Source organism: Pieris brassicae, chromosome 7 (assembly GCF_905147105.1).
Source record: "Pieris brassicae chromosome 7, ilPieBrab1.1, whole genome shotgun sequence".
NCBI classification, from domain to species: domain Eukaryota; kingdom Metazoa; phylum Arthropoda; class Insecta; order Lepidoptera; family Pieridae; genus Pieris; species Pieris brassicae.
Window position 1 is genome coordinate 19,217,277 of NC_059671.1, and position 15,466 is coordinate 19,232,742.

At 35.1% G+C, this 15,466-nt stretch overlaps 3 protein-coding genes across 3 annotated transcripts in view; 1 reads left to right on the forward strand and 2 right to left on the reverse strand.

The window, feature by feature from the left end:
- Nucleotides 1–1,953: 1,953 nt before the first annotated feature.
- LOC123711596 (GPN-loop GTPase 1) lies at nt 1,954–5,642 on the reverse strand. Its single transcript, XM_045664208.1, has 9 exons — nt 5,450–5,642; nt 5,241–5,366; nt 4,796–4,963; nt 4,406–4,602; nt 3,813–4,004; nt 3,591–3,643; nt 3,347–3,435; nt 2,472–2,609; nt 1,954–2,070 (listed from the first exon to the last, which is right to left on the reverse strand). Exons 1-9 carry the CDS (start codon nt 5,490–5,492, stop codon nt 1,988–1,990), a joined length of 1,089 nt encoding a protein of 362 aa, XP_045520164.1. The 5' UTR covers nt 5,493–5,642; the 3' UTR covers nt 1,954–1,987.
- Nucleotides 5,643–7,548: 1,906 nt separating this feature from the next.
- Nucleotides 7,549–12,232, forward strand: LOC123712275. Its single transcript, XM_045665284.1, has 2 exons — nt 7,549–7,694; nt 11,353–12,232. The coding sequence occupies exons 1-2, from the start codon at nt 7,615–7,617 to the stop codon at nt 12,230–12,232; spliced, it is 960 nt and encodes a 319-aa protein (XP_045521240.1). The 5' UTR covers nt 7,549–7,614.
- A 1,170-nt stretch (nt 12,233–13,402) lies between these two features.
- LOC123712263 (integrator complex subunit 5) overlaps nt 13,403–15,466 on the reverse strand; it is a 29,537-nt gene continuing 27,473 nt past the window's right edge. Inside the window, exon 17 of the mRNA XM_045665272.1 lies at nt 13,403–13,591. Within this exon, the coding sequence (XP_045521228.1) occupies nt 13,443–13,591 (149 nt within the window). The 3' untranslated portion in view covers nt 13,403–13,442. The remainder of the gene's footprint in view (nt 13,592–15,466) is intronic.

Sequence of the window (15,466 nt, forward strand, 5' to 3'; positions counted from 1 at the left end):
CTGTACTGTGTTACGTAACCTCAATTAATAATCTGGTCTTGAGGGCCTCAAATATCGGACCGATTTTTTTTTGACAGCGCTTTAAATTCGTTACAGCTTTGATTAACAAACAGGGCTTACAGTCCGTGTGTCGAAATAGTTTTGACATATAGAAATAAAAATTTTCTTCATATTCTTCTCTCAAAGCCTAAGTCTTGTTAATATTTATTGTGTATTAAATATTTAAACCAATTGTTTATCTCGTCTGAGATTTTTATAAAGATACGTGTCTGTTACCATGGTTACGATGTAAAGGGGCCGTTCAAGTATTTCGTGAGCAGATTTACTGCAATTTGTCCCCCAACCACTTTCTCTTGTTAACAAAGAAATTCTCAAAAATAATAGTACATTAGCGCATTTTTTGTATTCCTACAAATCAATACCTCGACAATGCATTTGCATGCGTTTTCACTTTAAACGTTAGCAACAAATAAGAAAATCATACATCCGCTTCCCTCTATAGTGCTTACGTAATACTTGAAGAGTACTAAGGTTCGAATAATCCATCATTTTCATGGCCTACCTTTTGTAACAATGTTGGTAATTGGCTTAGACAAATATACAAAAAATTATAATGATACGTACATTTCTAAAATTAAACCACAGTTAATATAACGTCGTAACTTACGTCTCGCGTGAACTTTAAACGGCGTTATCAATCTAGATATGGGCGTGTCTTATCACACAGATAAGAATGACTCGTCAGTTAATTAGTATGCGTAAATCAAACTTAAATCATTGTAGTTTCAAGACTTGAGACATTTGTATATGAGAAATTTAATAAGGCAGGCTGATATTTTTAAAGGAATCTCAAGCTACACTTGCTGTTGGGTCCGTATTAGACAAATTGAAATCTAATCTTGCCCGAAGTGACAAAGCACATTAACTTAATGTCCTATATCCCTAGATGGGGCAGAGGGCGTCCACAGTGAGTCTCGTATTTCATTTGTTTGTACTCCAGATGGACTGATTAGGGACCGTATGAAGGATGGAAGATCAAATCGTGTCTAGATATTTGACAGTGCTCAAGACTTTAAACTTAAAACTTTTTGAAATACGATAACTCTTGAGAACGAGATTTAATTAATTGATAAGCCTTACATGGCAGGTTATAGTATGTAAGTCACTCGAAAATTAATTTTATTTTGTGTTATTTATTTTTGTCCCAATTAATTATACTTATTAATTTGAAATAATTTTTAAATGTTAATAGATTAAATCTGTTACTTTATAGATAAATCCCTCTACGATAAACAGTCTGTGACTTAAATAATATTCCTACTAACCTAATCTTACAAAAAATATTAGAATCTACATAATAAATTATATATGTATAATTTCTCTAGCCCGTTGAATAAATAGTTATTACCACACTGAAACAAATTTTTGTACTTATTTGCTCTCGAATCTTAGTGTTGTTAGTTCTATAATATTTGTGTTTTTAATTTTTATAAATTTACGTTCTTTACTTTCTTATATTTTTACTAAGAGAATTTAAGTTACACCTCATACAACACCTTTAAACAAATGCAAGTTTGAGCGCGAACAAACACTGTCAAATTTTGAGAGATGGCCATAAACCCACTTGTCTCTGAATGCCACTGATACAGATACTAAAAAGGGCCTCTGAATTCCTACTTATGCGTAAGCATTTCGTAAATATTTTTATCCGACAAAATGTGGAAATAATTTAAAAAAAGAACACAAGGTGGTCTATAAGAATAAGACTGGGCGAATGGTATAAATTATAAACCTAGAATTTAAATATAGAATGCTAATTCGATAACATGTGAATGGCGCGAAATGTGGCACTCATTTACACCATTTTAGAGTTATTTTATTTAGTTTAACATTAAATTGTAATGTTATTTTATAATTACTCAAATACTCTGTGTTTGTTTAATAAAAATTAGATTACCTTTTGTCATATTTTATTTTTATAATAATTTCAAGTTTTGCTCCCACTATGATTGGGTTTTACATGTTTATTAATAAACTCTTGAAATGCTAGGACATCTTCGGGTTTGTCATCTGAAATAAAATAGATCTATTTACTACTGTCATCTTAAATAACATAAAACTATATATAATTGACTAATTATACAAGTATATAGTACTGGTAACCCGCAACAGCTAGGCAATGCTGCCAGTGTTAAAGATACACTGCCACAGAGACCAAACATTATAAATTTGTTTTAATTTTCTTTTTAATTGTTTTTATTATTACTTTGTAGGTTATGAAAATTATATATAGTCAATATTGGTTATTTGATCTCTTGATTTGAAAAAAAATTACACTGTTCTAAACAGTTATTATAATTACATCTTTTATTTACTCATGTGAGGGTGTTTACTAAATAACAGTATACTGAGCCAAGTTAATAAATCTTTATTAGAAGCAAGCGATGGTCAAGTACAAGTTTTAAACTTACCAATATCTGGTTTGCGTTCTTCACCTTCTTCATCACTGGAACTCTCATTACCCGGATGCTTCAAATACATATCACTTATCTCCCTTCCACCCATTACTTCTTCAATAAGTTTCCTCTTTTCTAACACTGCATCGTTAGCTGGAATAAAAAAATATTTCATCAGAATAAAAATACTCCAAAACTTTAAGATATGTCCAAAGTTCTGGAATTGTAAAATCTGATGAATCAAGATGTAAATTTTTCGTCCAAAATTAAATCAATCAATGACTACACCTGGACAGAACTGAGTAAGTCCACAGGAATCCACTTGGATGTTTGGTATTGAAATGAAAAATGTAAAACAAAATGTTATATATGTCGGAGAAACACCTTCCCCAGTGACGTCATCAACAGTGGTTGCAGATTTGGTGGGCGTCATGAGGGTAAAGCGCGAGCGCAAAACACGACTGATGATAAACTGATATTTTATGGTAGTTATTAATAATAAATTATAAGTTTTAAGACCGAGCAGTGAGTTCAATGCACCAATCCAGCGACCAAAACTCAGGGATCCAACTCGATCCGTCTCCACTTCAAAAAGGCCCCGTAACAACCAACGGACTGGGCTATATATAGATGGCGCTTCGACCCCACTCGAGCAAAATGCTCTGCTCTCATTGGTCGATTGTTTAATAACGATTACAATCTTATAAATTAGAAAAACGTAACTAATTTTAACTAAATCACTAATTTGTTAACAGAAATAAATTAAATTAAGTTAAATTAAGATTAATGCAACGTGTTTAAATGATAAAGAGAATTTAATGTGTTATTGTACAATCAACAAGCAACTCGTTGAATGGCTTCCTCCGACATATATATTATATAATTCTTACTGTTAGTTGTATTTTTTCTTTCTTCTTCTGTTCGTTTCTCTACTGCGAGCTTCTCTTCACGCATTTTTAACCAGTCAGCTTTGTATTCTCTGTCAATAAAAGTATGTTTTAAAATCACTAGCACAAATATTATATCTCTATACTCATAAACACATATTGTATAAACATAAATTGTAATACTACCAATGATTGCTGGATTTAGGCATATATTAAGATGATAATTAAGCCCGTTAAGATCATTTACCTTTCATATTCCTCTGCAGCTTCATCGACTAACTTGAAGAAATCATCTATTCCCTGAAAATAAAGTTAGGAATTATACAATATTACATATATCAACTTTAAACAACTGCATCTTGTAAAATATTGCTTTTCTTTGTAACATTCTTAAAAAAAAAAATTATACAATCAAAAATAAGCCACAGACACCAAAAAACTAAACATTAGTTACACAACTTATACTTACATCTCCGGTATGAGCACTAACTCCACAACATTTAAGATCAGTATAAAAATTATCCAGTGCAAGTGCCATAGACCGAGTAAGATTCCCTACATAAGAACTGCCTTCACCACTATCTTCTGCATCTAATGCTTCTTGGAAAGCTTCAAAATCTCTCATCCAATCCACTGCATAGGCATTATCAACTACATCTGTCTGAAATTATTATATAAAAACTAATTAAAAATTACAAAGAATCCAATGTTATCAGGATCAGGACATCCAAAAATTAATACAGATTACTATTTTTTACATGTGTATTGCTTTTATGGAATGCCAAATAGTGTATGTGAGGCTACTTACGAACTTATGTGTTTATAACATAGCTGTTGACCTATTACCACAGAACTTCAATAGTCCTGTTACAGGGTACAGCTTCTCACAAAGTTAGCCTGTACCTGTATTATGTAAACTTGTAAAGATGCGTTGGTGTATTTACTTAAAATTATACATATTTTTTTAAATTATATAGTAAGAATATAATTAAAATACAAACCCCTGTAAAAGATAGGTCTAAAGTGGTCTTAAGATGTAGAAAAAGTTTTAATTGCACATACCTTATTCATAACAACAATAAAAGGTAGCCTAGTCTTATACAGTATCGAACATGCATATAACATGTTAGACATAAATGTGACAGGTGATACACTTCTTACTGTGTCCATTACATATACCACTACTGTGGGACACGATGATGCCAAGGTCTCTGTTACTATAGTACCTGATGCTGACCATGTGAATACCTCGATTTGACCTGCAAAAGCAAATTAATGTTTAGGTTGTCCAACATGATTTATAATCAGACATTCAACATTTTAGTGTTAAGCTACATAATCATATGTACTTGTAATATATTTGATATCAAATTAATAAATTATCACAACTATGTAGTTAATTTTAAGATTTATAGAAATATAAGTATGAGAAGTTATCTATATAAAACCTACCTGGTGTATCAATAACACAATATTTATGTTTTTGGCCAGCTTTTTCTATTAGATCTAAAACTTGTCCAAACTTAGTTGAGAATAAATTCAGAGCGGTCACTATTCCACCATTTGGTCCTAATCCATACTGTTTCATAACTGCCTTATAATCTACTGTGTCTCTTATATCTGAAAGGAGTAAGAATAAACATGAACTGGACTGCAGAATATTTTTTTGTAAAATAATTGTAGGTACTTTGTAATAATTCCAACAATAAAAGTCCAATACAATATAAAAAAACTGTTTACAATATAGATGTTATGACTGTTTTTCATATTTTTTTATATGATGAGAGATTTATATTAAACATTAAGAGTATTGAGGTAAGTTTATTATGTTATGTTTATAAAATCTTTCTCAGCAATATGATCACTGAAACCCAAGTGAGCCAGTAAAGGAGCTTACCTATATTAGCAGGATATGGAACTTCTCGACAAGCAGGGTCTAAATTTATTAAATAGGGCCTTGCACCATTAATGATTTTTCCTGCTAATCGTCTTGTAAACGACGTTTTACCCGCTCCTGCCATGCCTACAAGTTTTAAAATATAATCAGGTTTTAATAATAATTTACCATAATTTTACTCAATAATTTATAAAAACAAGAAATCTAACCTAAAATTATTAAACACACTGGCTTTTTGGGCTCTTCCTCCATTTTTGAAAGATTCAATATAGTATTTCTTACTGATTCAATTATAATATAAACTATACAAACGGTATCGAAACTGATAAAATTTAATTTTGAATATAGCTTCCAACTTTTCTTGCTTGTAACTTGTTTTTGTAAATATTCTCGGAGTGTCAACTTTGATTGATATTTTATATACATAATACATTTTACAAGTACTTGTCAATGACAATTCACAAGGCGAAAGATGTCCACTGTCAACATTTTATGAGTACATATCAATTTGGGAATAGTTGGATTTTTTTGTTTAGTGGACTACGAAATTTTTTTAAATAATATTTTGCGTGAAATTTACATTAATTTGATAAAATAAATATTGTTAAATGTACTGTTAAGTGTTTTAGTAAATTAAATCGGGATATCGGACAATAATTAACTTATATAATATTTTTAAGATAGCATGTTTTTATGTATTTTAGTATAGATATCAAATTAAATATAATTTTCGTCTTCAAAATAATGGGACAGTTATCTAATAGGAATTCTAATCTGAAATAATGGAAATGTAAAGGCATGTCTAAATGGCGATATTTGGATATCTCACGAGCTCACTGAAAGAAACCTAATGAACCGTATACTCATTTGTGTATCTTTATTACGACGTAATGAAACCGAACCATTTTTGAAGAAGCTGATAACGTGGGACAAAGTGAGGTGTGGTTGGGTTGGTTGAGCAATCAACCTGCGACCACTGTGTATGAGACAGCCGGGATAACACCCTGCATACACTGAGGGACTGCCCAGCCTGGGAGACGGAAAGGAGAGACCTATGCTAGATGCAATGAGGGCGTGGACGCAAGACTACCAAACGTAGTAAAAGCTTTATTGAGCGTAGGAAATGACGGCCCGTGGCCGTTTTTTTTACAATTTCTGCGAGGTGGTCATGAAAATCAAAGAAGAGGCGGAAAGGACCAGGGAGCTTTGTCCCGCAGCCCATCTGCGACGGCGAAAGAAACCGCAGACCTGTCACGTAAATGCGCGTCGCGCTCACTTAATCCTCACCCCCTAAAACGTGCCCAAGCGGGAAAGGAGGGGTCCATCCATTCAAAAGAAAGGAAGATGATTCATCTATGCAAGTACTGGACACGATCTCCCCTATTTACAAAAGCGTATCGCCCGGTCTGTGAAGCATAGTTGCTGTGTCAAGTATCTTCACAAATCAACGATGGGTGCGGAGAGGCGGACGCAACCGCCGCATCGCATGTCGGGAAGCGCATAAGCCTCTGTTACCTGTTACCGCATCCCGCCTAAGTTGATTGTTTGTGGCGCCTGGTGGAACCTTAACGGTAAATATTTATTTCATCAGTTTTCTCGAAATGAACTTTTCTGATACTTTTTAGTCTTTGTGATCATTCTTAGATTCTTCTCATCGAGATTGGTGTTAATTAAATGATTTATTAAAATGTCTTGCTTAGAGTTACCAAGGCATAACCCTTGGTAATCGCTGACGTTGCACTCAGCGATTTCGCCGACTATAGTTTATTTGAAAGTTAATTATTGTATTCGTATTATTTAGATTGAGATCAGTCTTGTCGTAGATTTCAAATTGTAAAGACATATAAATAAATAAATTATTTTTTTAATGTCTTTTCGGTCTGCCTGAACATAACTGGCGCAGTCGGTAGGATTGCACGTTTAACTAGGAAAACCGCGAATCAAACTCTTCAAAGTCCGTAAAAGTCGGTAAACGGCGACTCCCTAGTCGCGTTACTGCAATCCAAATGAACCTCATCAAGGGCAGTCACCGAGATCCACGCGGGTACACCTGGAGCATTGGGCGTTCCCTCGTGCTGCTACGAGACTCGACAAGAAATGCAGTTGCTGGTCTGGTGAGTACTCTCGCTAAGCCAAGTTTCCTGCTCTATTTCCTGTCCTAGATATAGTTTTATATATATATATATAATTAATGAGTGTTTAAACCTAAAATCGGTTCAAAACTGTAACATTGCAACAATAGGCTATTGTCTTGTTCTCACATCAGACGGACATTCCTTAGGGTCACGTTACGCGTATTGTTAAGTGTAAGCGGATCTACATAGAAATTGTTATATTTTATAACTTTATTAATTCATATAATTAAATTCAAAATATGTCGCTATTAGATTCACCGCATTTTAAAATTTTGGTAGATCTTATTCCCAAATATGACGGAACTAAGAAATTACTTAATTTTTATATTAGAGAGGTAGAAAATGTTCTCGAACAAATAGAAGTCGCGGGGAGGAACCATCCCACATTGCTTAGCGTAATAAAAAGTAAGTTGAGCGGTGCGGCTGTAGAGGCAATCGCCTATGAGACTAACTTAGATACGTGGAACAATATAAAGACAGCTCTTATTCGTCGCTTGGGCGAACCTCGCAACGAAATTCAAGTAATGCAGGAGCTTACGAGGTCGCGTAAATTTAAAAATGAGAACGCCGAGTCCTTTGGCAAACGACTTCGTGAGTTACTGGACACCCTGTTATCTATAGGAAACCATGCTAATAAAGGTTATTACGAGGAAATGGTAATTGAACAGTATGTTAATAATCTAGATTTCCACGTTTCATTAGGCGTTAGAATAGCGAAACCAGATACACTAGAAATGGCGATAGTGGCAGCTAGACAGGAAGAAGCGCGACTTGCTCTTAACAAGCCGGGCCCTTCGACATTCTTCAACGGGTCATCATGCACATAGAAATTCGGATGTCACCATGCGGTCAGTGTCAAAACCCCAAGAACCCCCATATTTAATTGAAGAGGTATTTTATACTGAGAATAACCCTTATAATTCGGACCCGGAGTTCCAAGGTTCATGTTATAATTGTTACAATAGTCTACAGGACGAAAGCGATGTCGAGCCAAATTCTTGTCAGGAGGAAGCCGAATACAACCCGGATTTTCACGAAGCTCAGGGAGAGGAAGACCAGAGGTAGTGAAAATCAACGTCCAAAATACAGACCATCTACCGTACATAGAGCTGCCGGAGTTTCAAGGTAAGTTCTTAGTAGATACCGGTGCCAGTCGGAGTGTTGTTTCATCTAATGTTATTTTTGGCAATATTTGGGAACAATTGGTTGAGTTCGAGCCTTTCGAAATATCCACCGCACATAGTAGATCAAGTCATAAGTACATAGTACACCTCCCGTTACCACCAATTTTTAACACAGACACAATTCATAAATTTTAAAGTTGATAATTTACTAAAGCAAGGTATTATTAGAGAAAGTATTTCACCATGGTCATGCCCAGTGCACATCGTACCTAAGAAACCGGACGCATCTGGTAAAGTTAAATGGAGACTAGAAATAGACTACAGACGACTTAACGACCGGACAATTAAAGACAAATATCCCTTACCTAACAGGTTTTTTAGGTCATGAACTTACAGACGAAGGACTGAAACCGAATAAGGACAAGATCAAAGCTGTACTTGACTTCCCGTTGCCTAAAAACCAAAAAGAAATCAAATCATTTTTAGGACTAGTAGGTTACTACCGCAAGTTTATTAAAGACTTCGCAAAGTTAACAAAGCCTATGACAGTTTGCTTAAAAAAAGGCAGAAAAATTGTGCATACGGCAGAATTCTTAGAGTCATTTAACAAGTGTAAACAAATACTTACTAACGATCCGATATTGCAGTACCCCGACTTTGACCTACCGTTCATATTGACAACTGACGCATCTAACTTTGCTCTAGGCGCTGTGTTATCTCAGGGTAGAGTAGGATCTGATAAACCCGTAGCTTATGCATAGCGTACTTTATCAGACTCAGAGTCGCGTTATTCCACTATCGAAAAAGAGCTTTTAGCGATAGTGTGGGCAATAAAATATTTTAGACCCTATATCTTTGGACGTAAGTTCACAATTTATACTGATCACAGACCCCTTACATGGTTGATGTCCCTAAAAGATCCTAATTCAAAGTTGACGCACTGGCGACTGAAATTGGCGGAGTATGACTTTAATGTTGTTTATAAGAAGGGACTGCAAAACACTAACGTAGACGCACTATCTCGAGTCAAGATATTTCATCACAGCATTGATTCACTTGCTGTAAACGTTGACGATAATGAAGACGATGAATTAATTGGTCGAATATTTGAAAATGTCCGTATAACACAACAAAATAACAGACAGACTGATGACGAACCGATGGCAGGCCCGAGTAGACAAGATGATAACTTAGACCCAGACGTACAACTAGATCCACAGAGCCCCTCAATTGCAGAATCAGCTATAGATGAAAATCAACTAAGTGAGGTAGAATTAGTTAGTACTAATAATACCCAACCAGATAATGAAAATAACGGTATCCCTATTTTATCTGACGCAATCGATAGGCAACTAAAACAATTTCATATTAGGTCAACCCCAGGTACCACTTACAGAGTAGAAGATAGGTCGACCAACCGACGCACTGTGGTTAAAGACGTTTTTATTCCCGTAAATAACACAGAACAGGAAATAATTCGGTTTCTTAAAGAGCACACCAGTGCAGATCGCATATTCCACTGTTATTTTTATAACGATGAATTGTACCCAAAATTTTATAAAGTTTATTGTACCACATTTAATAATCGAGGCCCAAAACTTATTAGATGTACCACGCGCGTTACGCTAGTTGAGAATAAGAACGAACAGGAAGCGTTGATTAGGAAGTATCATGAAGGTAAGACAGTACACCGCGGTATACAGGAAACACTTAAGCAATTGCACAGAAATTACCATTGGCCTAACATGTTACTTACTATTCAAAGGTATATTAACCAATGTGACATTTGTTTGAAAGCGAAGTATGAAAGAAACCCTTTAAGACCCCCTTTAGCAGTTACTGAAACACCTCATAAGCCCTGGGAACATTTATTTATGGACTTCAGCAGGAGGAGGTACCTTTCTCACTATAATAGATAATTTTTCAAAATTCGCACAGGCAGTTCCGTTAAATACATGCAGTAGTATACACGTAGCCGAAGCATTATTACAAGTTTTCTCTGTTTTGGGACTCCCGCATAAAATTACAACAGACTCAGATAATAAGTTCGATAATGACTTAATTAAGGAAATTTGCACTCTACATGATATTAACATTAATTTTACAACCCCGTATAACCCTAACTCGAACTCACCAATAGAACGTTTTCATTCAACTATAGCTTAAATAGTTAGAATTCAGCGTATGATTAATAAAGACGACCCAATTCAGTTAATTATGAAATATGCCATAAAAGCTTACAACAACGCTATTCACTCGGCAACCTGTTATTCACCACACGAGTTATTATTTGGTCACACAACTTCACGTAACCCATTGGAGCTGCACTTTCCGAAGGAATTTTATCAAGATTACGTCCTAAAGCATAAGGCAAACGCAGAAGCTATACAGCAATCTGTTACTGCCCTAATGTCAACAAATAAAGAACAGGTAAGGTAAAGGGAACAAGCCAGGCGTAATAAGCAAGCTGTAGACATCGTATTCAAGGTAGGTGAAACCGTATATAAACAGGTGGCGAAAACAGCAAGGAACGACAAAACTAAACCCGTATTTAAAGGTCCGTATAAAATTATTCACCTCCACCCTAATAATGTAGCCGAGATAATAGGTAGTCATCCTAATTCTAAGTCGATTAGAGTTTATTATAAACTCCTTAGAAGGCCCCACCTTGTTCCAGGATCCTCATCGCAGGAGCAATCATGCTCTGTTCAAGAGGTGACGTAATCCTTAATCCCGTCAACAACAATACGGGAATCCTTTTGCTTAAACAAGGGCGGATAATGAAACAAATAGATATTTTTAATTTAGCATGTGTGTAGAACCAATTACAGATTTAAATATAGGAAATATAAGAGAACTAGAAAGGTCAATAACAGTAAAAGCGTATAGTACTAAGCACTCATTAACATTTATTTTACAAATACCTTCTATTGATAAAAGTATATATATGACCTTATTCATTTATATTCTATCCCTGATACCGAGTACCTCACCATTATACCCAAATCCAAATTCCTTGCACTTGGAAGCGATGAGTACGCATACCTCGACAACAGCTGCAAGCGTTCATCTCTGCGAGTCTCTGCAAATGAAATCCTTCACAAAATCAGAAGATTGCATCGTCAACCTCATAAAACACAAGAATGCCAACTGCAGCCGTGTTAAGATGGTACTAGGTGACAGCAAGATCCAAAAAACGCGGGACAACACGTGGCTGGTCATACTTAAACGAGAAGAGATCGTAAGAGCACAATGTGGGACCAACACATCTTACCATCGTGCATCGGGAATCCATGTTATAACCGTAACAGAAGATTGTCGCGCAGAAGTTGCGAACATGACGGTGCAGTCACATGTCACGAAATTAGACTTAGATGAAATAATACCATTGCCCCAAAAACAAGTCTCACCTGTGGATGTCGTGCGGTATCAAGTAAAATTGCAAGATCTGGAATTAGATAACGTTCGGCAACTACTGGACAAGGCTGAAGATCTGGAGAAGCAGGGTGACATCAACGACTGGCCTAAGATGATGGCAACTCCAAGCTGGACAACTATCATCCTCTATCTATTACTGATATGTGCAGTATCATGGAAAGTATATAAAAAGTTATCAAGCAGATGCACCAAGAACGCACGGAAGATCACGCCTACCAGTGAGGACACTGGTGGAAGCTGTAAAATCAGCTTCTCTCTGAAGGACGGAGGAGTTACCACCCTTGGCAATCGCTGACGTTGCACTCAGCGATTTTTTATTTGAAAGTTAATTATTGTATTCGTATTATTTAGATTGAGATCAGTCTTGTAGTAGATTTCAAATTGTAAAGAGATATAAATAAATAAATTCTTTTTTTAATGTCTTTTCGGTCTGCCTGAACTTTAGCCCTGTCAAAATCTTTCTAGAAAGCAAGAAGATGTAATTCTGCATTGAGAATTTTAAACGAGAACTAATCTCATTATTGTTTGTCACACTTATTTCTTCTGTTTTTTTTATGGTCAAAAAAATACTTTAGCACGTGGCTCATTAGACTGATCATACGATATTCTTATTTAGGGGTATTTGTCTCTTTCGGGAGGGAAATAAACGTATATCTTAACTGGGCTGGGAGGTAACCTGTTTCATAATTGTTCCATAAGTTTAATTACCTTTCGTAGGATATCTGGACCTAGAGTTCTGTCCAGTTTAGGTACTATTAACGGATGCAAAATTTTAGGTGGGCACATTAGGTAAGCTTTTTGTTGACACTAGCATTGACAATCAAGGCATTGCGACACGTCTTGTCAATATATAATCTGTGTAATAAGTGTTAATTAAATTTGTATTATTTACGTAAACTAAAAGCAATATAAGTAAAACTAATATTGACGAAATTGTACGTTCGTTTATAGAAATGGATAAACTCAAAATGTATGTAGTCATCTTTCAATTTATTTTAACTAACAGAGGCTCAAGACAAAATCACTTAGCGATAGGCGTGACCCACTACCGCCAAATGAACTGAACTGGCAAGGACTAGAAATATCGCACTGCTAGAAGTAACACTAAACATTATATTTAATCGACTTCCTGCACTATACGATTTTGTTTCAACACTAGACATTTTGAATTCTCCAAGCAATTCTTTAAAAAACATTTTTTTAAACACAGCCTTCAGTTACACATACACAAGCTGTCAACGCGAAGTTTGTTTCGCGTTAATATTATTTTATTCTGTTCTCAGGCGTGTGCCTGACACATACCCACACACACCCTTCTAACATTCACTCACACACGCATTCTCCCTCTCATATTAGTGTTATGTCTTTAACCTTGTGACTAGCGTTTTGATTTAAATTTTGTTTTGTGTTATAGTTAAGTAAGCTGTAACGTTTTTCTAAATAAATAGAAATAAAAAAACACAAGTATTTAGAGGCACTTTATTAACACAGTATGTACGCTTAATCTAGGTTAACTGCGAGTCTTTATCGAGATTTAGAAACATTATTGGATACATATGACCCAAAGTTGATATTCGTTTTTGTAAAATGATTCGTAATGAGTCCGTGTACGTCGTTGGAGGCTTGCATGTTGATGGATCGCGCCAATGCAGTCCTGAAAAAAGGAAATATGTCAAAAATTACCAATATTTTCTTCTGGCAGGAACTAGGCTAGCTTAATCTTTTACGCACAACGGATAAAATGAGCATTCATTCAATTTAAGGGCTGTATGTTTTTGAAGTGCTAGCTTAATCTTTTACGCACAACGGATAAAATGAGCATTCATTCAATTTAAGGGCTGTATGTTTTTGAAGTGCTACCTTAATCTTTTACGCACAACGGATAAAATGAGCATTCATTCAATTTAAGGGCTGTATGTTTTTGAAGTGCTAGCTTAATCTTTTACGCACAACGGATAAAATGAGCATTCATTCAATTTAAGGGCTGTATGTTTTTGAAGTGCTAGCTTAATCTTTTACGCACAACGGATAAAATGAGCATTCATTCAATTTAAGGGCTGTATGTTTTTGAAGTGCTAGATTAATCTTTTACGCACAACGGATAAAATGAGCATTCATTCAATTTAAGGGCTGTATGTTTTTGAAGTGCTAGCTTAATCTTTTACGCACAACGGATAAAATGAGCATTCATTCAATTTAAGGGCTGTATGTTTTTGAAGTGCTAGATTAATCTTTTACGCACAACGGATAAAATGAGCATTCATTCAATTTAAGGGCTGTATGTTTTTGAAGTGCCAGCTTAATCTTTTACGCACAACGGATAAAATGAGCATTCATTCAATTTAAGGGCTGTATGTTTTTGAAGTGCTAGATTAATCTTTTACGCACAACGGATAAAATGAGCATTCATTCAATTTAAGGGCTGTATGTTTTTGAAGTGCTAGCTTAATCTTTTACGCACAACGGATAAAATGAGCATTCATTCAATTTAAGGGCTGTATGTTTTTGAAGTGCTAGATTAATCTTTTACGCACAACGGATAAAATGAGCATTCATTCAATTTAAGGGCTGTATGTTTTTGAAGTGCTAGATTAATCTTTTACGCACAACGGATAAAATGAGCATTCATTCAATTTAAGGGCTGTATGTTTTTGAAGTGCTAGCTTAATCTTTTACGCACAACGGATAAAATGAGCATTCATTCAATTTAAGGGCTGTATGTTTTTGAAGTGCTAGATTAATCTTTTACGCACAACGGATAAAATGAGCATTCATTCAATTTAAGGGCTGTATGTTTTTGAAGTGCTAGCTTAATCTTTTACGCACAACGGATAAAATGAGCATTCATTCAATTTAAGGGCTGTATGTTTTTGAAGTGCTAGCTTAATCTTTTACGCACAACGGATAAAATGAGCATTCATTCAATTTAAGGGCTGTATGTTTTTGAAGTGCTAGCTTAATCTTTTACGCACAACGGATAAAATGAGCATTCATTCAATTTAAGGGCTGTATGTTTTTGAAGTGCTAGATTAATCTTTTACGCACAACGGATAAAATGAGCATTCATTCAATTTAAGGGCTGTATGTTTTTGAAGTGCTAGCTTAATCTTTTACGCACAACGGATAAAATGAGCATTCATTCAATTTAAGGGCTGTATGTTTTTTAAGTGCTAGCTTAATCTTTTACGCACAACGGATAAAATGAGCATTCATTCAATTTAAGGGCTGTATGTTTTTGAAGTGCTAGCTTAATCTTTTACGCACAACGGATAAAATGAGCATTCATTCAATTTAAGGGCTGTATGTTTTTGAAGTGCTACCTTAATCTTTTACGCACAACGGATAAAATGAGCATTCATTCAATTTAAGGGCTGTATGTTTTTGAAGTGCTACCTTAATCTTTTACGCACAACGGATAAAATGAGCATTCATTCAATTTAAGGGCTGTATGTTTTTGAAGTGCCAGCTTAATCTTTTACGCACAACGGATAAAATGAGCATTCATTCAATTTAAGGGCTGTATGTTTTT